General features: G+C 41.5%; 1 protein-coding gene and 1 pseudogene across 1 annotated transcript; both read left to right on the top strand.

Annotated features, from left to right (window-relative positions):
• The first annotated feature begins 4,339 nt into the window (after positions 1-4,339).
• LOC125124399 (nuclear nucleic acid-binding protein C1D-like) lies at positions 4,340-7,051 on the top strand (annotated as a pseudogene).
• Positions 7,052-15,800: 8,749 nt separating this feature from the next.
• On the top strand, positions 15,801-25,779 carry LOC125123951 (membrane-spanning 4-domains subfamily A member 12-like). Its single transcript, XM_047774122.1, has 6 exons — positions 15,801-16,064; positions 19,107-19,244; positions 20,340-20,396; positions 22,850-22,966; positions 25,208-25,318; positions 25,506-25,779. The coding sequence occupies exons 1-6, from the start codon at positions 15,804-15,806 to the stop codon at positions 25,590-25,592; spliced, it is 771 nt and encodes a 256-aa protein (XP_047630078.1). The 5' UTR covers positions 15,801-15,803; the 3' UTR covers positions 25,593-25,779.
• The last annotated feature ends 735 nt before the right edge of the window (positions 25,780-26,514 follow it).

Below are 26,514 nucleotides of genomic sequence, written 5' to 3'. Positions count from 1 at the left end.
TCACAGCCACTTTAACCCAAGCCTTAACGGTTCCTTCCCCCATGTCTCTAAGCAAATAAGGCAAGTTTTCTGAGTCTTTTTCAAGTGTCAATACTGTTTTACATACATATTTTTATAACCCCTTCCCAATAACCCTTTCTTTGTCATAGATACTACTATGTCTCCATTTCAAAGACAAGTCGACTAAAGCATGGAGAGGTTAACTAATCTGCCCAAGGTGACATGTAGCAAAAGGAAGAACAGGAATCTGAATCCAGCGTCTCTGCATTAGATTCCATCATGTCGTTCACCTCTGCTTTCCCTTTCTCTTTTTCAAATACCATCTTTAATCCTTACATTTACAACCTCACATCCACCTAGGTTTGTTTTGTTGTGGTTTGTCTTGTATTGCTTTTAATTTTCATTTTGAAAAGACTTTAGATTCATATAAAAGCTGCTAAACTAGTACAAAATCTCCTGGGTACTCTCCTCCCAGCTCCCATATTTGTATAATCATAATTACCAAAACCAGAAAATTGATATTTGTGTAGTGTATTAATTAAACCTTATAACTTCTTTGGATTTTATATACACTAGTGTGTGTGTGTAATTTATTTATCACATGTATTGACTCATGTAATGACCACCATAATAAGAATTTAGAGCAGTTCTACCATTCCCCAAACACTCCCTTAAGAATACAGAACTCTTCCATAAGCACAAAGAAACCCCCTTGTATTATTCCGACATAGTCACACCCCCGAATCTGACTTTGGCAACCACTGGTCTGTTCACCATTATATATTCTGTCACTTTAAGAGTAGTCTATAGATAGAATTATATTGTATGTAACCTTCTGAGACTGGTTCTTTTCACTCAACATAACACCACAGCTGGCCCTCAGTAAATATTTGGTGGATTTTAAAATGAATTCTGTTCTTTCGTAACTGCCTAGTGCTAGCTAGGGTCACAAAACCAATTAGTCCTTAACAAGTGAAATTCAAGGTCTTAAGTAAAGAAAATATTTTTTTTATTTTATGAATTGTGCTTTTCATAAAAAGAATCCTTTTTTAAGAAATCTGAGAATTTTTCACCTAGCCCTTCATTCTAAAGGTTTGCTCTTTTTTTATAAAAACTACATTTCACAAACACTGTAAACAATTTAAAAATTTTTTAAACTTAAAAAAAAAACAAAAAAACCCCTACATTTTACAGTAATATATTTTACACATGTATAGTTTTACATTAAAGTCTGTGATTCATCTTCAGTTAACTTTTATGTAAGGTGTGAGATTTAGATTTAAGTTCCTTCATTTCCTTTTGTTTTTGTTTTTTGTTTGTTTTTTGCTTTTTAGGGCCACACCTGTGGCACATGGAAGTTCCCAGGCTAGGGCTCAAATCAGAGCTACACAGCTGCTGGCCTACACCATAGCCACACAGCAGCGCAGGCTCCAAACCGAGTCTGCGATCTACACCACGGCTCATAACCATGCCAGATCCTTAATCCACTGAGCGAGGCCAGGGATTGAACCCGCAACCTCATGGATCCTAGTCAGGTTCATTAACCACTGAGTCATGAAGGGAACTCCCTGTTTATTTGTTTATGGTGTCCACTTGCTCAGGCCCCACTTGTTACAAAGGCTATCTTCCTTCTCCTGAATTGCTTTTGCACCTTTGTGAAGAATTAGTCAGGTGTATTTGTGCGCTCCTATTTCCGGGTTCTCTAGTCTACTCCACTGATCTATGTGCCCAGGGCTCTCCAATACCCCATGGCCACAATTGCTGCAGCTGTGTGGGGAACCTGAATACTGCATAGAGTGATTCCTTCTACTTTGTTCTCTCCTGGGATTGTTTTAGCTGTTCTACAGCCTGTGCTTTTTCACAGAAATTTTAGAGTAAGCTTGTTTATGTTTACCAAAAATCATGCTGGGATTTTGGTAGGAATTTTATTAAACCTATAGATCAATTGAGAAGTGACATCCTTGCTATGTTAAGTTTCTCTTTGTTTTTAAAATGCACTTTTTTCTTTAATTTCCATAACAATATATACCTTTCTGGTTTTCTCTTTTTTTTTTTTTTGCTCCTAAAATTATCCTATCTTTCAGCTTCATCTTCCTCTGCCTAGAAGTTGAATATTTGACAATGACTTTTTTTTTTTTTTTTTTTGGCCAGGTCTGTTGTATGTGGGAGTTCCCAGGCCACAGACAGAACCTGGGCCAAGGCAACAACCCAAGGCAACAACCCAAGCCACTGCAGTGACAATGCCAGATCTTTCACCCGCTGCACCACGAGAGAATGCCAACAAATACTTTCCTAAGGTTCAAGTCACCTGACCCAAATACACACACTGTACAAGCAATGTCATAAGATTCCCAGCCTTTAGTCACCCTCCCACAGTTCCTGGGGAGAAGAGAAGGGACACATTTTCTTGTTTCTCCAAGGTTCTGATAACTCGGAAAAAAAATTAAAAGTGTAATTGCCCAAAACGTGCAAGAAATTTTAAAAAAGAAAAGAAGAGGAAGAAAAGAAAAAAGAAGAGAGAAGAAAAGATGAACCATGAAGGACATCTGGTGGTGAAATCTGTCACCATCATGTCACAATTGCTTCTCTGAACCACACCTGCCACTTGAGGGCACTTCTCAGCCTCAGAGGCAACACAAAGTTTCCAGAGCCTTGGGAAGAGCTACAGCCTGGAAGTGCTATGAGTTCATTCACTCTTGAGTGCCCTCTGCCTCTGTCTGACTCCACTCTTCCTGGCTGGCTCACACTGACCTACAGACCCAGTCAGATCCAGTTCCCTACAGGTGTCCCGCTGCAAGACAGAGTTTGACACCCCTGGACACAGATCCTCAAACACTCACATATTTTCTAACTGTATGATCTTAATTTGATTGCTCACCAGGCTAAGACTCAGATTCCTCATGTATAAGATGGCAGTTAAACCTATTACAGGATTTTCATGAGAATTAAATAAAGGAGATTAATGTAAAATCAAATAGTGTCCAATAAATGGCACATGACAATATTTCTAAATCAATTCTAACCTGATAGCAAACGTACTACCAGCCTTTGACCACTAGAGATTGAGGTTTAGAATCCGTCTTATTGGGAGTTACCTTAGTGGCACAGTGGAAACGAATCCAACTAGAATCCATGAGGATGTGGGCCTTACTCAATGGGTTAAGGGTCCAGCGTGGCCGTGACTGTGGCATAGGCCGGCTGCTATAGCTCTGATTCGACCCTAGCCTGGGCACTTCCAAACTTCCATATGTCTCGGGTGCGGCCCTAAAAAGCAAAAACAAACAAAAAAAGAATCTGTCTTATTTCCATAGAAATAAATCTACATGAGTCAACATCTTCAAATTCATGACTATTTTCTCTTTTCTTGTTATGTTTGTTTAGATTATACTTATTATGACATAATGTTAGGCTTTTTTAATTTTCCTAGTAAGTCATCTTTTTTTTTTTTCGTATTTTACAAAAGTGAAAAAAAGTCCACAATTCATTGGACAGTGTTTTTAATGGTCTTTCTTCACAGACAGTTCGTGAAGCACTGAGCTAGAGGGCTGTGTCCCGGGTCAGCACTCCTGCTACTGGACTCCATCTGCAGAACCAGGCCCTGGAGCCTCACCCTGCAGAGATCAGGCTCATGAATCATGTCTCTCAGGATCTTGCCTGAAATATGGACTGTTGATTCATCTTTCAGGAATTCAGCTCTACCATTTGGTCAATTTCCCCAGACTTGAAACCTTCCAAAATAATGATTTACTTATTTGAAAAGCTAACCAGAGAAGTTTTTTCATTGTACTTAATTTTTAAAAACAGATCTTATGGTTATACATTACAGTATCAATAAGTATACACACACTAAAATTTCACTGCCAAAAAGAACAAATCATTTGCTTCTATATTTTTCCTATATAAGTTCACTCAGTTATTTACATGCGGATCCTAGAAGACTGGGACACCCTTATTTTAATAAATGGACCAGTAATGTACCTGTTACAAAGTATCTTTATACAGGAGAAAACAGGAGACAACAGGAAACAACTAACCACCTTGGACCCAGAAAGCTACCTCAGCAGGTAGCCTGCACTGCTCAGATGCTATACCAGAAAGACAGCATACCTTGTAAGTTGTATGGCATTCTCTCATAGGGGCTATGCCACTCTTCTGATTGTTCCAGTTTTTGAGACATCAGGTAGGTTTGGATTAATGTACTTCTAAAATGATAATTCAGTGACAACTTAATGCCCACAAAATGGGCTAAAAAATTGGCCAAGAAAAATTAAATGCAATTACTATTAGAGAAATGGAGTGAGTAGGGGAGTACTTTTGAGTTGACTCAGACATTGATATGATGGATGTAAATGACAGGAAAATACTTGAAATCCTGCTGAAAATTCATTGTAAAATTAAGGGTTATTATCTCATCAGTAAAAGGGAAGTAACTCTTTTTTAAAAAAAGCATGTTGGCCTTTGATTTGAGAATGAATATTCACAAAATATAACTCAGCAATTCATGCATCAGCATCTTATTTTCCTTCTGTGAAACAAAGGGATGTGATTAAGAAAGCAGTAGGCAAAAGAAATTTGGATTATTACATGGTTCCCTTGGGGTCATGCCCCTAAGGTACAGAACCTACTGAGAGACATCCATCCAAAAACGCTGAAAGGAAAAATACCTGTATGATGAAAGCGTTGATGCTCATTTTTCTAGAGAAATTACTGCAGTCAAAGAGCAGCCCAATTTCCCAATACGATGAAAGTTGGGTGTATAAAATGCATAAAATGGTACTTGGATGGGGGGCCTTCACCTTAAGCATTTGCTAGCTGTTATGACCCTGTGCAAGTTCCTTAACCTCCCTGACATGCAATTTTAGAAGGTTAATCTATAAAAAGAGCCCAGAACTAGGTTATCAAAATGTTTTCAAAAATTATCTGTATTATCATCATCATAATAGCCACTACCATTAAACACCCCTTGTTTAGTTGGAAATTCATTATCTACTGGTGTAACTTCCATACTTCCTTTGGAGACCCTTTCCAGTTGCAGGTCATGTAACTGCAAGTCCAAATCTGCAGGATACCACCATGGGTATAACTTTCTCTCTCATAGTTGACAGGATCACGAAAGGTGGGGAACATGATTCTTTAGGACACAATTCCTGGTAGTCCTTGTTTCTCAACTCTGAACGATCAGCTCCATACTGGCTTAAGAAAGAAGCTTTCTCTTCCCTTGAATTTGATTTCCAAAATTAATGTTTAACTTGTAACCTTAGTCACCTTCTGTAAAGCTCAGTTTTATGAGCATGTTCCTAAACTCATGATGTGAGAGAGGTTATAAAGTGATGCTATATCCCCTGCCTTCCCAGAAGTTAGAGCTACAGTATTGAAAAAATAACAAAACAACACATGGCAGAATCCCATCACTGTAGGTACCAACCACATGGTTATAAGACAAGGAAGGAGAGAGAACAGTGTAGAAACATTAGTAGGATTTACTGCACAGAGTTGGGTCTGCCAGCCCACCCAGAAGAAGGGGCATTCTGGGCTTAAAAAACATCATTCATTTTCACCTCATTCTTCCTGCTGTCTGGATAATATGAATCACCTCAAGCATGAGTCACCATGATTCTGTGGTCTTTCCAAAACAATGTGATTTCTAGCACTTTTTTTTTTTTTTGCTTTTTCCATGACATATGGAATTTCCCAGGCGAGGTGTCGAATCAGAACTACAGCTGCTGGCTTACACCACAGCCACAGCAACTCGGGATCCAAGCCACATCTGCTACCTACACCACAGCTCAGGGCAACAGTGGATTCTTAACCCACTGAACGGGGCCAGGAAATGAACCCAAGTCCTCACGGATACTAGTTGGATTCATTTCTGCTTCGCCACAATGGGAACTCCTTATTTCTCACTCTTTTAATTACCTACAGCCTTTGAGCAGTATTATCACCTGAAATTGTCACTTTCTAAATTCAGAGCATTAATAAATCTTCAGTATCTTTTTTTGTCCATTTTAGAAAAATACATAAAAATGTAAAACCCGAAGGGAAAGAAAATCTTCAATAACACATAACAGGGAAAAAAAACATGGAAGAGGAATCTGGATTGATTCCGATAACTTGTTCAACATACATTTAATGAGTCTAACACATCTGAGACACTGCAAAACACAGGACTGGGGGTGGGGACAGACTTGGGCTCTGCCCGAAGGGGCTCTACCAAAGAGGCGTTTATTTGTCTCTCTGAGAGAGAACTGAAAATAAAAAATTAGAAATAATTGGACACTTCTAAAAAACAGAATAGAGCCACTATTAAAAAATGTAATAAGGAGTTCCCATCATGGCTCAGTGGTTTATGAAACTGACTAGCATCCATGAGGACGCAGGTTCAATCCCTGGCCTTACTCAGTGGGTTAAGGATCCGGCACTGCCGTGAGCTGTGGTGTAGGTCACAGACGTGGCTCGGATTACACGTTGCTGTGGCTATGACATAGGCTGACAGCTATAGCTCTGATTTGACCCCTAGTCTGGGAACCTCCATATGCTATAGGTATGGCCCTAAAAAGACAAAAGACAAAAAAAAAAATTAATGAACAGCCAGGAGGCAGGAGTAGGTGGCCAGCAAGTTGGTCATAGTGTCTGGGGAAGAAACTAATAAAGACTTATTCAGTAGAAATTCATGAGGGTTTATCAACTTTTGATAACTCCGTGGGTTCTCTGGATGAGATGCTGATAACCATGTCTGTTTCTAGAAATGAATTGTTGCAGACGTTGGACCCACTTGAACAAGTGAAAGTGGATTTAGTTTCTGCTTACACATTAAATTTAATATTTGGGGTTTATTTGGCAACTCGGGGAGTGAATCCTAAGGAACATCCAGTAAAGCAGGAATTGGAAAGGACCAGAGTATACATGAACAGAGTGAAGGAAGTAACAGACAAGAAAAAGGCTGGCAAGCTGGGCAGAGGCACAGCTTCAAGATTGGTTAAAAAATGCCCTCTGGGAACCAAAACCTAAAAATGCATGCAAAGTTGCCAGTAAAGGAAAAAGTAAAAATTAACCTTTTGGTTTAATGTACACATATTCAAAAGTACATCATTTTTACTGTGTTCCACAAAGTGGATAATGATTATGTGGCAGTGTAATGTTTAAATGTATTCCTTACTGAATTCATATATTAAATCTGTATTTTAAGTTTATAACTAAATACCTTTCCCTCCAGAAAGATAAAGTTATCTTTACTGATTACCCTACATAACACTATGAGGTTTCTAACACTGTGGTACAGTTTATATTTACACTTTTTTACCAACTCTCTTGACTAGATTCTGGTTTCCTCATACAGGTGAGTCTTTCAAATGCCATTTTATAAGCAACTATAAAATTTAAATTAAAAGTTCTTTGTGAATACTTTTCTATTTTCGATGAATGTGGATTTTTTTTTTTTTTTTTTTTTGCTTTTTAGGGCCACACCTGTGGCATATGGATGTTCCCAGGCTAGGGGTCCAATCGGAGCTACAGCTGCCAGCCAACACCACAGCCACAGCAACGCGGGATCCTTAACCCACTGAATGAGGCCAGGGATCAAACCCGCAACCACATGGTTCCTAGTCAGATTCGTTTCTGCTGCGCCACAACAGGAACTCCATGAATGTGGATTTTGTAAGGTACGCTGAAGTTAGAAATGCATCTGTTTTCACTATATAATATTAAGAAAGAATGAGATGACTTAAATGTCCATATTCTGTCTGTAGTTATTTCATTACGCTTTCATGATTTGGAGAATTATTGGGTTTTTTTTGAAATTTGAAGGATAAAATTAAGACTGTAAGGTTATTCTTGAATTCTTGGCACTTTGCCACCATGTCCCATTTAAAGTAAAATATATTCTCTCATGAACTCTACATGGGAAATGAGGTGGTATATCAACGGCTGATTTTTGGCATAATGGCCATACCCTGTCTTTATAAAGTTGCAAATGTCGTGTAGCTGACCTGTTTATATTTCTCTTTTGAGTAAATCTGCCCTTGAAATTAGAAAGGAAGGTTTTAAAATCCTCAGGAATGGGAGTTCCCATTGTGGCTCAGCAGAAATGAATCTGAGCAGTATCCATGAGGATGCAGGTTCGATCCCTGGCCTCGTTCAATGGGTTAAGGATCTGGTGTGGCCATGAGCTGTGGTATAGGTCGAAGACGTGGCTCAGATCCTAAGGTGCTGTGGCTGTGGTGTAGGCCGGCAGCTATAGCTCCAATTCGACTCCTAGCCTGAGAACCTCCATATGCCGCAGGTGAAGCCCTAAAAAGACCAAAAAAAAAAAAAAAGAAAAGAAAAGAAAAAAAAGAAATCCTTAGCAATGAAGAGATTCATAAGTTTTTGTTCCTTATGCATAGCACTCACAGTCCCCTTGGCCTCACTTTTTCAGATTTTTTCATTATATGTTTCTGAGGCTCTAGCAAGTAGTACAACTTGTTTGGCAACAACTTTCTGTTATAAAATACCACTTAAGCAGAGGAGAAAGCCAAAGGATATTACACTGTGTTTATATTCTGATTTATTTTTCTGGAATATTTGTTACAGAGAATTCTAAAGAGTAAAAAAAATAATTTGGAGTTCCCGTCGTGGCGCAGTGGTTAACGAATCCAACTAGGAACCATGAGGTTGCAGGTTTGACCCCTGCCCTTGCTCAGTGGGTTAACGATCCGGCGTTGCCTGAGCTGTGGTGTAGGTTACAGACACGGCTGGGATCCTGCATTGCTGTGGCTCTGGCGTAGGCCAGGGGCTACAGCTCCAATTCGACCCCTAGCCTGGGAACCTCCATATGCTGTGGGAACGGCCCAAAGAAATAGCAAAAAGACAAAAAATAATAATAATAATAATAATTTTATGTCTGAGGCCATACATAAATTTTAAATTACATACCCTTAATGCTTTGGGTCTCTGAATCCATATCATTGGGTGTGTGAATGCCAAGTACAATAAAGTACTTTAATCTTTGAAAGAAAAAAAAATATCATGGACAGCCTCAGGAATATAGCCAATATTTTATAATAGCTTCGTAGGGAGTGAAACCTACACAAATATGGAATCACTATGTTGTACACCTGAAACTAATATAATATCATGAGTCAAATATAATTTGATTTTAAAAAAGAATTACAAGAAATATATTTATTGACATGAAAAGGTGTTTGAAAGATATTAAGCAAAACAATATGCTCTTAATTTGGTGATTTTCAAAATCACGTCCCTATGGAAAGTACACATAGCATACAAAAGTTTAAAAATCTAAACTATTATCACTGAGTTGCGGAATTATGGCTGCTTTTTTTCCTTTTTGATTATCTGTATTTTCCAATTTTGTTTATGTACTATAAAAGGCATTAAAAGGCGATATGACACTGCACTAATAAGTATCAAAAAGTGCTAAGAGGAGTTTCTGTCGTGGCACAGCAGAAATGAATCCGATTAGGAACCATGAGGTTGCGGGTTCGATCCCTGGCCTTGCTTGGTGGGTTAAGGATCCTGCGTGGCCGTGAGCTGAGGTGTAGGGATGCAGATGCGGCTCAGATCTGGCGTGGCGGTGGCTGTGGCATAGACCAGTGGCTGCAGCTCTGATTAGCCCCCCTAGCCTGGGAACTTCCATATGCCGTGGGTGTGGCTCTAAAAGAGTAAAAAAAGTAAAAAAAAAAAAAAAATGTGCTGAGGTTGAAGAAAATAGGCATGTAGTGTTGGGGTTCCAGGAGAGGCTCCCAGCCCAAGGGAGAGGAAGGCGTGAAAGCACAGCATATTCCACAGTTTACTCATGGGCCTAGGTATCCATTTATGGTGAAGCGTCAATGACAAGGACTTTGGAATTAAATAAAGATAGGAGACAGGCTGTTTCGAAGCAAGGAAGTAAAAAGTACCTGTAATATCCAGGTAAGTATCTCAGATTAGCACAGAGCTTGGAGAAGAGAGAGACAGAGAGAGGAAGCCAAGAAGTGCCAAAGGAACAGAGTAAGTCCACTGACCATCTTCATCTCTCTCTTCATCCAAAGCAATGGCCACCAACAGAGGGGCTGGTGTCGCTGTGTGGGTGGTCTGCAGCGTTCCACTTTCTGGGCTGGAGAGTTAAGGCCAGTTCTTGACTCTGCTGGGCATGTAGGTGAGTGGGGGGGAAGAGGGGGGATGAAGCAGGAAAGAAATGAAACAAGGAAGGAAAGAAAAGCAGGAGAGAAATGAAAGAGAATGTCAGCTGCTATTGAGCAGGTAAGAGATACTTCAAGAAAAAAAAAATCAAAAGTCGATGCTAACAAAGGGGAGACAGGAGGTTTGAACGTATGCTATTCCAGGAAGATTCATCAAGGAGGAAGCACTGTTCCACTGTGAGCCAGTGAAAATAGCAAGGAGACCATGGGACTACACAGCACCAGCAGAAAAACTGGAGCACTTGGCCTTGTAATACATTTTTAATGAAGGTGCTTTTTTTGAATGTCAAAAACAAAAAACGGGGGGCAGGGGGAGGGAGAATCACTCACTTTCACTAGGTCAGTACATTTATTTGTAGATATATTGGGTGATACTTGTGGAAATGATTAAGAATTATGTTGCTTTATATGCTATAATATCTTCTCAAAGATAGTGGTGATCTACATTTTGAAAATGTTAAAAGTGAAATTAATGTGGAAGAGGTAGAAAGAAACTGGAAAAAAGTGAGTTTTCCCAATTTTTATTTGAAACTATCTAATCAGAGCAAATTGGTGAGCTTTCTTCTTAGTATTACAGCCCTGTTCTTTTCATCTCATTGGACCTCCTGTTTTTTGATGTGTTCCTTGCACTTAAAAATAAATGTGTTTAATTTTTAGAATATAAAGACAATCAATAGTAAATATTTTACCAAAGGTTAAGAGAAAAATTGTACTAAACTGAAAGGTGGAATCGAAGAAAAGAGCCTATTCATTGGTTTCCTTTTCCTTCTATCATTTACAAGATTATCCTTATTTCATCCTTATTATCCTTATTTCACTTAGTTATACCCCAAGCATTTTCCCTGCTTTGCACCAAACTATACAGCCAGTAAGGCTGTTTACACATTAAGTCATTTTGGTATAAACTAAAAGGAGTGAGACTGGCTCAGCTCTTTAATCTTTTTATAAAACCAGAACTTGACCCAGGAAAAAAATGCATCTGAGGCCAACATAACCTTTACAAAACTATTAATAATCTGGGTTCTATATGGAACTCAAAGGTGTTAGTCCAGAAACTAAATAGCAGACAGGAAATTCAAAAATGATAAATAGATGGAAAGTCTAGAGTTTTCTTATCAAATTACCCAGTGAGACAAAAAAATTGCAATGATCAATAACCACAAAAGGAGGTAATGAGATTACATATGTATAGAAATACTTTAAGTCTTTCAATAAATAAATAATACTTAAACAATACTTTAAAAAAAATCAAGAAAATTATTGTTCTGGTAAATTACCCTACCCTGACTCCCCATATCCTATCTCCTTGAACTTGTCACTGACCCTTTGAAATTCATTATCTATTATAAACAAACTTTTCAGAGTTCCCGTCGTGGTACAGCAGAAACGAATCCAACTAGGAACCATGACGTTGCAGGTTCTATCCCTGGCCTCGCTCAGTGGGCTAAGGATCTGGCATTGCCATGAGCTGTGGTGTAGGTCACAGACGTGGCTTGGATCTGGTGTTGTTGTGGCTCTGGCGTGGGCCAGCAGCAACAGCTCCGATTAGACCCCTAGCCTGGGAACCTCCGTATGTCGCGGGTGCAGCCCTAAAAAGACAAAAAATAAAAATAAAAAAATAAAAAATAAACTTTTCATTTGGTACATCCACTGTTTAAATAGGGATAGAGGACCTGGGGCTCTGATAACAGAATGACAGTTACCGCTTAACACACTCTTGACGGCAGTGCTGAGCACTGTTCCAACAGCTTCACAGGAATTAGGGTTATGTGATCTTCAGGCCAGCCCCTGTGAACAGCATCATTTTACAACTGCCACACAGGGGCTAACAGGGATCTGGTTAAAAAAGCTGTGTAAAGGAAGTTCCCTTCATGGGGCAGCAGTTAACGAACCCGACTAGTATCCACGAGGATGTGAGTTCGATTCCCGGCCTCGCTCAGTGGGCTAAGGCTCTGGTGTTGCCATGAGCCCTGGTGTAGGTTGCAGATGTGGCCTGGATCTGGTGTTGCTGAGGCTGTGGCGTAAGCCAGCAGCTGCAGCTCTAATCTGACCCCTAGCCTGGGAATTTCCAGATGCCACGGGTGAAAGCAAGCAAGCTGTGCAAGCAGCAGATGAGGAAGGTTTGAACAGTAAATGGTCACAGAAACCAGGTCCACATGATATAAAATCTTCATGTTCCCAAATGTCATTTGAGAGCTATAGCGAGTCACTCCAAGAATCACAGCTATGGAACTGATGCCTTTTTTTTCTCCTTGTTTAAATAACTAGATTAAAATCTGTTTACAGGAGTTCCCGCTGTGGCTCAGTGGGTTAAGAACTCCATGAGGATTCAGGGTCAATCCCTGGCCTCACTCATTGGGTTAAGGATCCAGAGTTGCCACAAGCTGTGGCACAGGTTGCAGATGTGGCTCAGATCTGGTGTTGCTGTGGCTGTGGCTGTGGTGTAGGCCTGTGGCTGCAGCTCTGATTCTACCCCTCGCCTGGGAACTTCCATATGCTTCAGGTGTTGCCCTAAAAAAGAAAAAAAGAAAAGCAAGTGCTTCTACTTTGAATGCTAATCCCTTTTGTAATCAAATGTTTCCAAAACTTGTTTTCTGCCTTTATAGTGAGTTTTCAACCTTTTCATTTGAATCTAGCGTCTGAGCAGCTTAAGGCAAGGGTTATTTATGGGTGTAGGTTCTGGATTTAAACATCTCACTGTGAAACGGGAATGATATTATTATCTACCTCGTGGGTGTTTGTAAAAACGAGGACAGATAACTACTTAACATGGCAATAATAAAATAATCATAGAGCTACTCGTGCAGTTGTAACAGGTACAGCTATAAAAACTTTACATGGACTAACACTTTAATACTCAAAGGGACCCTCCAGAGTTCCCTATGTCACTCAGCGGAAACGAATCCGACTAGGGACCATGAGGTTGCAGGTTCGATCCCTGGCCTTGCTCAGTGGGTTAAGTTGCCACAAACTGTGGTGTAGGTCGCAGACGCAGCTTGGATCCCGAGTTGCTGTGGCTCTGGCAAAGGCTGGCAGTTACAGCTCCAATTAGACCCCTAGCCTGGGAACCTCCATATGCCGCAGGTGTGGCCCTTAAAAAAAAAAAAAAAAACTCAAAGGGACCCTGAAAAGGAAGATACTCTTATCATCCTCATTTTACAACAAGAAACTAAGGCAAAGAGTGGTTAACTAACTGGCCAAAGACACAGAGCTGGTGTTAGAGCCAGAATTCCAACCCTGAGTTTGTGCTCCTAACCATGGCACTAGACCACCCCTATTGTGCCTACATTAAGTGCTGAATGAAATGTCAGCTCTGTGGACAGCCCTCCGGAGGCTTGGTGGGCAGAGGCCTCACTAACTTAATTGCTGAATCACCAAGAAGTCAGTCAGTTTACATAGTCCTCTTCACGGCATTGGAAAATAGTACTTTTGTTTGCTGGCGTTGGGTAGTTACAGGTGCAGAGACAATGCCCTGTCACTACTAGGCAGCCTGGAAAGACAAGCTCTGTAAACCTCCACGTGAGCAGAGTGGCTGCAGGGGGCTTCCCTCCAGTCAAAAGCCCATGTTCTAGTCCTGGCTCTGCCACACACTTCCTGCGTAACCTCAATGGAGCCATTTCAGCTGCCGTGGCGTCAATTTCTTGCTTGTAAACCCAGGAGAATGGGACAGGATAACTGGAAGGGCTCTTTCCTACTTCAAACACCAGTAGGTCCCTGTTAAAACACCAGTGGTGCAAAACTCCAGTAGGCTACTCTCACTCCATAGCAGGGATGAAGGCATCAAGAAGTCCTACTTTATCGAGACTGATGGTATATAAGAACACGGTTTGAGGATGAGCTCTCAAAAAGAATCTTAGGGTACTGAAGACTAATGTTTTTAATTGTTGTGATTTTTTTTCCAAGGATTAATAGTGATGGCTGTCCATATCTAGTTGTGCTGATTTCCAACAAAATTCCCCTTGGCCACCAAGGACCTGAGATACTTTATGCTTCCTGAAGGAACCAAACTGAAGAGGGAGGAGTTCCCATTGTGGTTCAGTGGATTTAAGAACCCAACTAGTATCCATGAGGATGCAGGATAGATCCCTGGCCTTGCTCAGTGGCTTAAGGATCCGATGTTGCCATGGCTGTAGCATAGGCCAGCAGCTGCGGCTCCAATTTGACCCTTAGCCTGGGAACTTCCATATGCCCCAGGGGTGGATCCAAAAAGAAAAAAAAAATGAACAGGGAATCTCAAGTGTATTTTTTTCTTAAAGAACAAGAGAATCAACTTAATAGATCATATACGAATTATCTACTTGGAAAAATACTGACAATTTTAAATCTTGGACTCCTTCCTTGCCAGTCAATTGTATTCTAAGCCCCTGTCTTCATTTTCTATTTATTGATATAACACATTACCAGAAACATAATGGCTTAAAATAACCCAAAGTCATCATCTGATGGTTCTGGAGGTCAAAAATCCAACTGTGTTTTCACTGAGCTAAGATCAAGGTGTCAGCAGAGTGGCATTCCATTCTGAAATATCCAGGAAAGACCTGTTTTCCTCATTTTCTCTGGCTTCTAGAGGCCACGACATCCTTCGGCTCACGGCCCACTTCCTTGGTCTTCAAAGGCATCAAGCACGGCATCACTTCTTTTTTTTTTTTTTGTCTTTTTGCCATTTCTTGGGCCGCTACCGCGGCATATGGAGGTTCCCAGGCTAGGGGTCTAATCCAAGCTGTAGCTTCTGCCACAGCCACAGCAACGCAGGATCCGAGCCATGTCTGTGACCTACACCACAGCTCACGGCAACACCGGATCGTTAACCCACTGAGCAAGGGCAGGGATCGAACCCACAACCTCATGGTTCCTAGTTGAATTCGTTAACCACTGAGCCATGACGGGAACTCCGGCATCACTTCTGATCTGACTTGCACCATCACATCTCTTTCTCTGACTTAAGCCAAGAAAATCTCCCTAATTGTTGCTTTTTCCCCCCCTGGTTTTGGTTGTTTTCTTTTTGCTTTGGGTTCTTGTTGTCATTGTTGTTTTGGCCACAAAGTGCAATGGCCTGATGTGGGATTTCAATTCTCAGACCGGGGGTTGAACTCGGGCCACAGCAGTGAAAGGGCCAAATCCTAATCACTAGACCACCGAGGAACTCCCAAATCTCCCCGTTTTAAGGTCAGCTGATTATCAACCTCAATGCCATCTGCAACATTAAACCCCTTTGCCATGTAACCTAACACAGCTACAGTTTCCTGGGTTAGAACGTGGACAGGACATCTTCAGGGAAAGGAGGCGGGTGTGTTATTCTGCCTACCACTGCCTCTCTCCTCTGTCATCCTTTAGACATGGCGAATTCACAGAAGGTCATTGTATATGAATACAGCATCAAGTGGGAACTGCAAACTAAATTTATCCCCATCGTCCCCTCCTTCACGTCCTTTAAACTATAGGAGGTACAGGATTCCAAAGTCAAGTAAGAATCTGGTTCATATTGGTTATCATTCATTTCCCATTAACTGGTCACTTGCTTGTCTCTATTTGCATAGATAATTGACATTTGACAAGATTTTCTTTAGTCTCTTTTCTGGGTAAATTTATCATTCTGTCATATTTTGTAATACTTAGGACAAAGTGATGTCATCCAAGCCAACAACCTACCCTGGAGTGTATGGAACCACACCCAATCCTTACCCACCAAGTAACTTTATGGTGCCTGGGTCTCAACAACCCCCAGGGTTCATCAACCCACGAATCCAAGCTCAGAGTAGCCAGGCACCTTTCATCGTCTCTCCAGGAATCCTCAATAACAGTCAGCAGGTTCAAGGAAATATACAAATGGTAAATCCAGGTACAGGAAAAGCAGCCACAAACTTTAAAGAAGCAAAGACACTAGGGGTAAGTCTACTTACTACCAGAATTTTAATTCTGCATTCATAAGGTTTTATTGTGCTTACAAGTTGTAGGTGGAGAGAAGTTTATGATCTCATGGCACACATCCAATCATTGGGAAGTTCTGGATGCTTCTCCACAAACAGTATCCCTTTTAGGTAGAAATAATTAGTCTACATATAGATTTTACCCTGAATTCATTTTATTTTAGACTCATGCAAAAATCTAATGGGTGACAAAGGATTCTTCCTAGCAGGATGACCCAGTAACACTGACATTGTGGAAACATCACTACTTCTAGCTTGATCTCATTTCTGGAAAGTATATGGTACCCGCAAGCCTTTCTCTGGACTAGCTTCAAACCTGGTATTTGTATAGATGCAAATTCACACCAATATGAACACTGAGGGCTGTGTTAAAAACAGCAGGAACTACGAATGGGCTGTCTATGGAAAGTGGGTGAAAGACCCAGGGGCTATTCTATCTGCTATGCCCCTCACCCAGTGTCCACGGAGATGGGATGGCTTCACTGCCATGTGACCTCCACCTAGGGCACTTTGACCCTTCCCAATCCAGTTTATGGAGGCACTGTAAAATATGCCCTACTCGCATGTGAAAACTCAACTTCCACAGGCAGAACTGTTAGCCCTTTTGCTGTGCTTTTCAAACACCCCTTTCACGCCACTAACACAATTTTTCACCAAATGGTACTGTCCCTCCCTGGGTGTACATCTAACTTCTCTGCTAGAGCATTCAGTAGATAACGCTGAGTGACCATTAAGTGCCAGAAACTCTTCTATCCACCTTAGGAACTGAGCACTGGTCCCCTTCCAGCAGGCAGATCTAAGCTGGGAGGTGGCTTCTCAGGTATTCCTCCTGCCAGAGGGAAGAAGTTCCCTGCTCCCATGGAGTCAATGGGACAAACCAGCACTCCATGCAGCGGACCCCACATGGGTGTTGGGAATATTGCCGAGAACAAAAGGCACAATGTCTGCCCTCACGGAGCTTAGAATCTATTGGGGGAAATCAGACTACACACATAATAAAGCATTAAAGGACACAGGGCGTCAGAAGGTGGTAAAGGATGTGGAGAGGTTAAGAAAAGTGAAAGAGATGAGCAATTCCAGGCAGGGAAGGGGTGGCAATTTCAAGCTCGTCAGGGTAGACCTTCCTTAGATGATGACATTCAAGCAAAGACATAAAGTGAGGGGTGAGTCAAACAGACATCAGGCAAGAGGTTCCAGGTAAAATTGGAAGGTCTTTAGGGGAAAATGTGCATGACATGTTTGAAGAACAGGGAGGAGGCCAATAAAGCAGAGCAGAATGACAGACAGAGGGAGCAGCTGGAAGGAGGCCAGAGAGGCGATGGGGCCAGGCCCCTGTGAAGCTGGAAGGACCAGCGGCCCTGGCTTTCAGTGGAGTAGGGAGCCACTGGGGCATGCCGTCTGATCCCAAAGAGGTGCCTAACAGAAGCGCTTTCAAGTGCTGTCTTGGGAGTTCCCGTTGTGGTTCAGCGGGTTAAGAATCTGAGTAGTATTTATGAGGACATGTGGATGTGGGTTTGATCCGTGGCCTTGCTCAGTGGATTAAGGAGCCCGTGTTGCCACAAGCTGCAGTGTGGATCACAGATGCGGCTGGGATCTGGCATTGCTGTGACGTAGGCGGCAGCTTCAGCTCTGATTGGACCCCTAGCCTGGGAACTTCCATATGCTGCAGGTGCAGCTATAAAAAAAGAAAAATAAATAAATAAATAAATAAATAAATGTGCTGTTTTGTTGTTTAAAAGCTCCAGTCAGCAGAATCTATTTCCTCTCCCTAAAGACTGTACAACTAAAGCCCTTGGTAGCCCCCAGTCACCACAACAGGGTAGGGGCCTCCAGAGGTAAGATCTGAGTGGACCTTCTGCCCCAACTGACTCAGAGCTTAGATATATGAGCACAAAACTAAGAAATAAGGTGTAGGATTTATATCATAAGGTACAACAGAAATTTAAAAAAAATAAGATAGTTTAAATTCACTGGTATAATCTAAAATCAAGAAGACCTCATGGAAGAGGTGGAGCTGAGTTGAGCCTGAGGAGATAGTTAAGACATGGGCTTTGGACTCAATGTGCTGCATTAAATTCTCAGATCTGCCCCTAGTAATTGTGTGATCTTGGGCACCGGAATGGTCTATTTGTCTCCCTGCCCCAAATTCATATGTTGAAATCCTAAGTCTCAGGGATGATAGTATTATGAGGTGGGCCTTTGGGAGGTGCTTATTAGGTCTGGAGGGTGGAGCTCTCATGAATGAGATTAGTGCCTTATAAAACAGGCTTCTGAGAAATCCCTAGCCCCTTACATGATGTAAGGACATAGTGAAAGGCGTGGCACGGGCTAGATCCCAGAAGAGGGCCCTAGCCAGAAGGTGACTGTGCTGCCACCCTGAACTTGGGACTTCCCAGCCTCCAGAACCGTGCACAATAAATTTCTGTTGTTTATAAACCACTCAGCATGTGGGCATTTTTATTACAAGAGCCTGAACAGACTAAGTGGATGCCTAATCTCTTTATGTTTCTATGCCTCCATCCTGCTGTTGGGAGGATTAGGTGTAAAGGGCTTAGAATATTATCAAGTGTATGGTTAATGCTAAATGAATTGGTTGTTTGTTTTTTTTTTCTTTGTTGATACTTTTTTCCAGAACTGGGATTACCCAGGCAGAGGACGGGTCTGTTTGCAAAAGACAGCCATTGAAGTCAGTTAAAGCCCTTTTTTCTAAGAGTCTTAGAGGCTCTCAGGGGATACTAATACACACTTACAAGGTAGCACTTTCTGAAGAACTCTCCTTGGGCCATCGGCACAAACCTCCCCAAATACCTCAAACAAAACCTTATGCTGAGGCCCTGGCTCTAGTGAACATCAAAATCTGAAGGGCCCACCTCCTGTGGAGGTACAGCTAAATGACAGCCGTGGATCTTGACAGCGTTGGCAATAAATAACAGAGCACAATGACAGTAATGCCTGAAGATGAAGCAGTTTTTAAATGTCTGTTTTTTTTTTTTTTTTTTAGGCAATCCAGATCCTGATTGGATCAATGCACATTGGCTTCGGAATTATTCTGGGCTTAATGGGCCGCATTTATATGCAAGTTTTGGGTTTTGCTTCCTTAGCTTTTGTTAGCGGATATCCATTCTGGGGCGGCCTCTCTGTGAGTAGACTTCGACAACACCTCTCTTCAGTTTATCGAGTATAGCTACCCCCAGTCTATGTACAACTCACCTTTTTATAAGCCCTGCATCTGATTAGCTGGGAAATTCAGGTATTAGGTAGTAATATTAAATATTAGTTAGAGAATTAAATACAGGAGAGCTTTTGTTCCCCATTTTAACTTGCAGGCTAAAGTTACACCCTAAAATTTATTCTGATCAAGTAGGCAGCAAACCAAAGTTTTAGTTCCCCATTACATTTTAGATGGAAATGAATGTGTTGGATGGAGAAAAGCAAAAACAAATGATCAGCAACGTGACCAAAAATAACAATTGGAGTTCCTGTCATGGCGCAGCGGAAACGAATCCAACTAGGAATCATGAGGTTGCAGGTTCAATCCCGGGCCTTGCTCAGTGGGTTAAGGATCCGGCGTTGCCGTAAGCTGTGGTGTAGGTCACAGACAGGGCTTGGATCTGGCATTTGCTGTAGTGTAGGCTGGCAGCCGTAGCTCCAATTCGACCCCTAGCCTGGAAACCTCCATATGCCATGGGTTTGGCCCTAAAAAGCAAAAAAATAAAAATTAAAAAAAAAAAAAAACAACAGTTGAAGGAGTTTCCTTGTGGTTCAGTGGGTTAAGGACCCAGCATTGCCTCTGTGAGGATGGGGGTTCAATCCCTGGCCTTGCTCAGTAGATTAAGGATCTGACGTTGCTGCAGTGTAGGTTGCAGATATGGCTCGGATCAGGTGTTGCCATGGCTGTGAAATAGGCCCCAGCTGCAGCTCTGATTGGACCCCTAGCCCAAGAATTTCCATATGCCACAGGTGTGGCCAAAAACGAAAAAAAAAAAAAATTGTTCAGGAGAAGAGATTCAGCAGTAAGGTCAGAAGCCATCAGAACAAGGAAAGCTTACAAGGGAATGAGTTCTTTATATGCAAGAAACTAAAAAGGAAAAGAAAAGAAGTCAAAAGGACATAACTGCTTGAAGAATTTTTGAGAGGGAAGTATAAATAGGCTAAGTTTTCAGCATATAAAGAGAAGTAATTTCTGGGAACAAAGACCCCATCATCTCACAAATACACTGGTCTATTTCTACAGTTCATTATTACTGGAATTCTCTGTATTTTGGCATCCAAGGAGTCTTCCCCTGCTCTGGTAAGTTAGAGTGTTTCTACTTTTCAAATCTCTCTAAAGATTAAATTATTTGAGGAAGAAAATTGAGAGGGTGTATTCAGAAAATGCAAAGGGGAACATTTTTTCCCCAAAAACATCTACTGGCTGACTCTCCACGGTATGTGTGCCTTCACATGGGCCGCATAAGTTGCTACTCAGAAACGGCAGCGCTCCACATCCCAACTCTTTCATTCACAAGAGTGGAAATCAGTGAAGATAGAGTTGGTTATCCCTAAGGCGCCCCAATTCAGTGGGGTCACACTGCATTGGGGGAGCTCCAAGTAGAATCCTAGAAGCCAGGAAACACCTGCTTGCCACTTCAATTATCGAAGACTCTGCTATTCATTTGCCATTTCTCAGTTCTGCCTTGCCTTGTATTTGTATTTCTTTATTTGTGCATGTCTCCGTTCTTACTCAGATGTGACTTTTATTTTATGGTTCCTTAAGTCATCATTAAAAACACCTAGCTCAGTACATAAGAAGAGCTCATAAATCACTGACATAGGCCTTCCAATTCTCTCGGTCATAATGCTCCACCCTTTTAATTTCCTGGTTCCACTTTTGAAACAGGAGAAAGAAAATAGTTGGCCAAGAATGAGAGACAACTAGAGCAGAGGTGCTTTCAAAATTCAATTTAATCCGGCACAAGAGGAAAGAATGGGAAGATGGAAACGTAGAATCATGCTGCTCATCCTTTGCCAGACTAGACTCGGCTAAAAACACAATACAATACAAATGCGAAAACAATAAATCATCCTAATCCTGATTAACCAGCCCTGTTTTAATCCAAAAAAAAATAAAGCATCTTTTCTCTGGATGATTTAGAGACCCTTCCTTCTAACTATGCTTGTCCAAGCATAGAATCTGTCCATTTCGAGAGAAGACAGCTACTCTGAAATTATACCTAAAGCAATTTTTCTAGGAGCCTTACAGAGGCCATCAGAAGACTCGAAGCACTAGCTGTAGCACTAGCACATTCCAAAGAACTCTTAACAAGTCAGCAGAGGACTTGGTTTCATAATTATTCTGCTGAATTTCAAAATCTTGAGAAATGGGAAAGTTTTCGTTCCATTTTGTTTTGTTTGCTTTTTTTTTTTTTTTTTTTTTTTTCAGGACCGCACCCATGGCATATGGAAGTTCCAAGGTTACGGGTCCAATCAGAGCTACAGCTGCCAGCCTACACCACAGCCACAGGAATGCATGATCCAAGCCTTGTCTGCAACCTACACCACAGCTCACGGCAACACTAGATCCTTAACCCACTGAGCAAGGCCAAGGCTCGAACCCGAATCCTCATGGATACTAGTTAGATTGGTTTCTGCTGGCCACAACAGGAACTCCCCAGAAACAGGAAAATTTTATACTCTGCCCTTGCACCTGTACCCTCAAAAGCCTAATGAGTTCCTCATTCTAAACTGAGGGTTCTTTATCTAGTCCTTAGAAAGACAAGGGTTTCATTAATTTCGAAATTTATCAGCAAAGACTGTTTGTGTATAAACTTTTTCATCTATAAAATTTGATACTATGTAGCACTACCTCATATAGAGGCTGTGAGAGATCTACGAGATAATATACTTAAATAATTTAATACAGTGACTGTCACAGAAATATGCTCATTAAAAGTCTGTCGTTTTGGAGTTCCTGCTGTGGTGCAGTGGGTTAAGGATCCAACTGCAGGGGCTCAGGTTGCTGCTGAGGCACAAGTTCAATCTCTGGCCTTGCACAGTGGGTTAAGGATACGGTGTTGCTGGAGCTGTGGCAAAGGTCCCAGCTGCAGCTTGGATTCACCCCCTGGTCCAGGAATTTCCATATACTGTGTGTGTGGCCAAAAAAAGAAAAAAAAAAAAGTATGTCATTTTATTGTTTTAAAAAGGGCAGAGAATTGTTACTGTGCATGAGATTTAGATAAATATAACAGACGAGGTTCTGCTTTCTTTATTTATATTTTTCTACAGATTTTAGAAATGCCCTGCATTTAAGCAGCATACAGAATGGTTTTCATGGTAACTACCCAGAAGAGCAGAGGGGAAAAAAAAAATCACTTCAACTTCAAAACTGTTTTCAAGATTTCAGAGATGAAGAACCATTGGATTTAATTAATTTATTATTATTATTATTTTGCTTTTTAGGGCTGCAACCATGGCATATGGAGGTTCCCAGACTAGGGTCAAATCTGAGCTACAGCTGCCGACCTACAACCACAGCCACAGCAACAAGGGATCCAAGTCGCGTGTGCGACCTACACCACAGGGCACAGCAATGCCGGATCCCCAACCCACTGAGCAAGGCCAGGGCTGGAACCCTCATCCTCATGGATACTGGACGGATTGGTTTCCGCTGCGCCACAATGGGAACTCCCTAGGTTTAACGAATTCTTATTTCACTTAATTTCTTTCATCCTATGTATGATTTATTTTTCCTGTCATCTCCATCAGATAAAAAGCAGCCTGGGAATGAGTATTGTTAGTTCCATCTTTGCCTTCATTGGGATGATCCTGTTGCTGGTGGATGAAAGCATCAACGGGCTGCCCGAGCAAGACTACTGGGCAGTGGTAAGTATTCCATCATCCCCCAGGTGCCTCCTCCCTTTCCACTCACATACAGTGGGGTCTGCTTTTGTTCTTCCTACTGCACAGCAGCTCTAGCAGAAAAAATCCCTTTTTCTATTCTAACCCTATTCCTCGTCACATGATCTCCGGGACTACAGAATAAAGTGGGAGACTCACCTCTACAGATAAGACTAGGGCAGAAAGGGCATTCTTTATTGGTCTATTTCATGGTTAGTCACACAGGGAAGACTGCTAAAGAGAATTCAGAAATATTGGAGTTCCTGACGTGGCTCAGCAGTTAACAAATCCAACTGGCATCCATGAGGACACAGGTTCGATCCCTGGCCTCACTTAGTGGGTTGAGGATCCAGCATTACCGCGAGCTGTGGTGTAGGTCACAGACGTGGCTCAGATCCTGTGTTGCTGTGGCTGTGGCGTAGGATGGCAGCTACAGCTCCTATTTGACCCCTAGCCTGGGAACCTCCACATGCCGTGGGTACGACCCTAAAGAGCAAAAACAAAAGAGTATTCAGAAATACTGGAAAAAATTCCCCAAAATGAAATAATAACTGAATTTGTAGGCTAAATGAGAACAACTTACACTAGGAGAAAGAAATGCAAAGTAAGTGAGCTATAGATACTGATGCATATTGATATATATGTATGTACATTATGCATCCTTGTTAAAGCATAAAGTATAGAAAAGGATTCTTTGAGAGTTTAGGTAGAAAAATCAAATTACTTACAAACAGGAAAAAAAATCTACTTGACTCAGTCTCTACTAAGGCAAAATTTGATGACAGAAAATGATGGAGAAATGTCTGTAAAGATTTGATGAGGAGAAAATGTGATTCAAGAATAATCCAATAAGAGTTTCCATCGTGGCTCAGGTTAACAAACCCAACTAGTAACCATGAGGTTGCAGGTTCAATTCCTGGCTGCCCTCAGTGGGTTAAGGATCCAGCGTGGCAGTGAGCTGTGGTTGCAGACGCTGCATGGATCCTGCATTGCTGTGGCTGTGGTGTAGGCTGGAGGTTACAGCTCCAATTAGACCCCCAGCCTGGGAACCTCCATATGCTGTGGGTGCAGCCCTAAAAAGACCAAAAAAAAAAAAAAAAAGAATAATCCAATAAAACCCTTGTGACAATAGAAAAGCAACAAGAAGATACTCTCAGTAAAACAACAATAACACACATGGGCAGCACTGCTAAAAAACAGTACTATGCAACCATAAATGAGGTAAATTAAATCAAGAATTCAGAACGGCCAGGGAGGAGGTGTGTAAGGAGATTCATGAAAAGAACAAAAATTGAGATATGAAGAGATGAAAGGAAAGATGAGAGAGAACACATGAATGCTAATTACACATGGCTTCTATGTCTCGTCTGTTGTGAAAAGTTCTGCCATGAACACTGGAGTGCACGTATCTTTTTGAATTACGGTTTTCTCTGGATAAAGGACCAGGAGTGGGATTGCTGGATTATATGGTAACTCTATTTGTAGTTTTTTAAGGAACCTCCAGACTGTTCTCCATATTGGTTGTACCAATTTACAGTCCCACCAGTCTACCACTGCCTCAAATTAAAACTTGTAGGTTTAAAATGATGTTGATTCTTCATGGATTTTATAAACTTAATTTGACTTAACTTCTTTTTATTCTGTTAAAATCAAGTAATACTTTTACTTCAAAACAGGAAGTACAAAATGATTCTATTCTTAAAGAGTGAGGTTGCCTCTGTTGCTCATTCTCTCACCCTCTCTTACTCTCATTTTTCCTCTCTTGTTGTCACTCCGTGCATCCATTTTTCTATTCCCCTTTTGCCCATACATAGAGTTTGAGAATAACAGGCCTGAGATGTTAATTTTGCTCATTTCCAGACAGGGGCATTTGGAAAGATGGGTTGTGTTCTATATTGCTTGATTTAAAAAAAAAAAAAAAAAAGCAGATAAGATTTTATTTAAAAAGAAAAAAGAAAGCCACTGCAAAGAAAAAAAAATCTACTTCCTTTCCAATGTTTCTAAATAAAACAGTCCACTGGCAAAAAGGAAGGTCTTCTGACATTTTAAAGAAATTCCAAAATTAATTCACATTCCCCTGAAATAAATGTGTGAAACCGTGGAGAAATAATCCTGGAGCAAGTGAACTACAAGCAAGAGCATGTTTGACGAGTCAGTAACACTTGGAAGCCTGGGTGAGACCCTCCTGATGAGTTAAAATTTCAGTGTGTTTATTTCCAATTTCAGCTTTCTGGAAAAGGCATTTCAGCCATGCTGATTATCTTCTCTCTCTTGGAGTTCTGCATAACTTGTGCCACAGCCTATTTTGCCAGCCACACCGTCACCAACACCAGTGGGGTGAGTTGGGCCGCTTCTCTGTAAAATAGTCTGAGTATGTGCTGGAGAAATACAGACTGCAGCATCAGCTAAGTCCCACTGAGGGCTTATCAGAGCGCTCTCTGTCCTCAACTCTGATAGGACCAGGGTGGGGCGTTCTGCGTAGCATTGTAGTAACAATATTACTTGATTTATTCATTCTTTCCAGTCTGTCCTGGTTATTCCACCTGTGTATGCAAACAGTCCCTTGACAACAGGATTGTCCTCAGTTCCTCCCCCAGTTCCGGCCACTTAGCTCACACCACCTAATACCAGTAGGTATTAAAAGAAGCAGCAGCATCCTGCAATTTCATGGGGGTAGAACCGCTCTGCAGAAACTTCTTAAGAAGTTGGTCTTCGCCATTCACGATGATTGCTAATCTTTAAAGACTGTGTTTCAGGTTCTGTTCTTGGTTTGTCATGAATGAAAACTCTATGGACCTCTCTACCAGTGTTTCTTCCTACATGCCACTACCATGTGCTGGCAAAGGTGAAGGGCTGGAGGACTGGAAATGACTCTGCAATTCTCTTAAAGTTAGAAAATTTCCTGTTAAAGTTACCCTTCCCTCAATAAAATGTTACTAGGAGCATAAACCTTGTTTTGTTTTGTCTTTCTAGGGCCACACCCACAGCATATGGTGGTTCCCAGGCTGGGGTGGAATCAGAGCTACAGCTGCTGGCCTATGCCACAGCTATAGCAATGTGGGATCTGAGCCGCATCTTCAGCCTACCCCACAGCTCACAGCAACGCCAGATTCTTAACCTACTGAGCAAGGCCAGGGATTGAACCTGCATCCTCATGGATGCTAGCCAGATTCTTTTCCACTGAGCCATGATGGGAACGCCGAGCCTTGTGTTTCTTTTCTTTTTTTTTTTTTTTAAGAAATTCTTTTTGTTTGAGATTGGTTTTAAAGCAGTAGATCTGACAAAATACTGCAAAACATACTGACAAAATTTCTTTGATGATGATTTACAGGGTGCCCAAGTCATTAGAATTCCCTTACTCCTCCCCCTTCCCATTTCTGTCCAGAAAGCAAATACCCAACTGCCCTTCACAGGGGCCATGCCTAGATCCCACTGGCCAGCAATTCCAGTGATCAGCAAGGCTGTGTCCCTCACAACAAAGCTCAGCAGAACAGCTAAACAAAAACGAAGATGTGACTCCGGGGCCCGAGGGT

This window comes from Phacochoerus africanus, chromosome 4 (assembly GCF_016906955.1).
Source record: "Phacochoerus africanus isolate WHEZ1 chromosome 4, ROS_Pafr_v1, whole genome shotgun sequence".
In the NCBI taxonomy this organism is placed as follows: Eukaryota; Metazoa; Chordata; class Mammalia; order Artiodactyla; family Suidae; genus Phacochoerus; species Phacochoerus africanus.
Note: the sequence above shows the minus strand (reverse complement) of the source record. Positions and strands in the feature narration are given on the sequence as shown.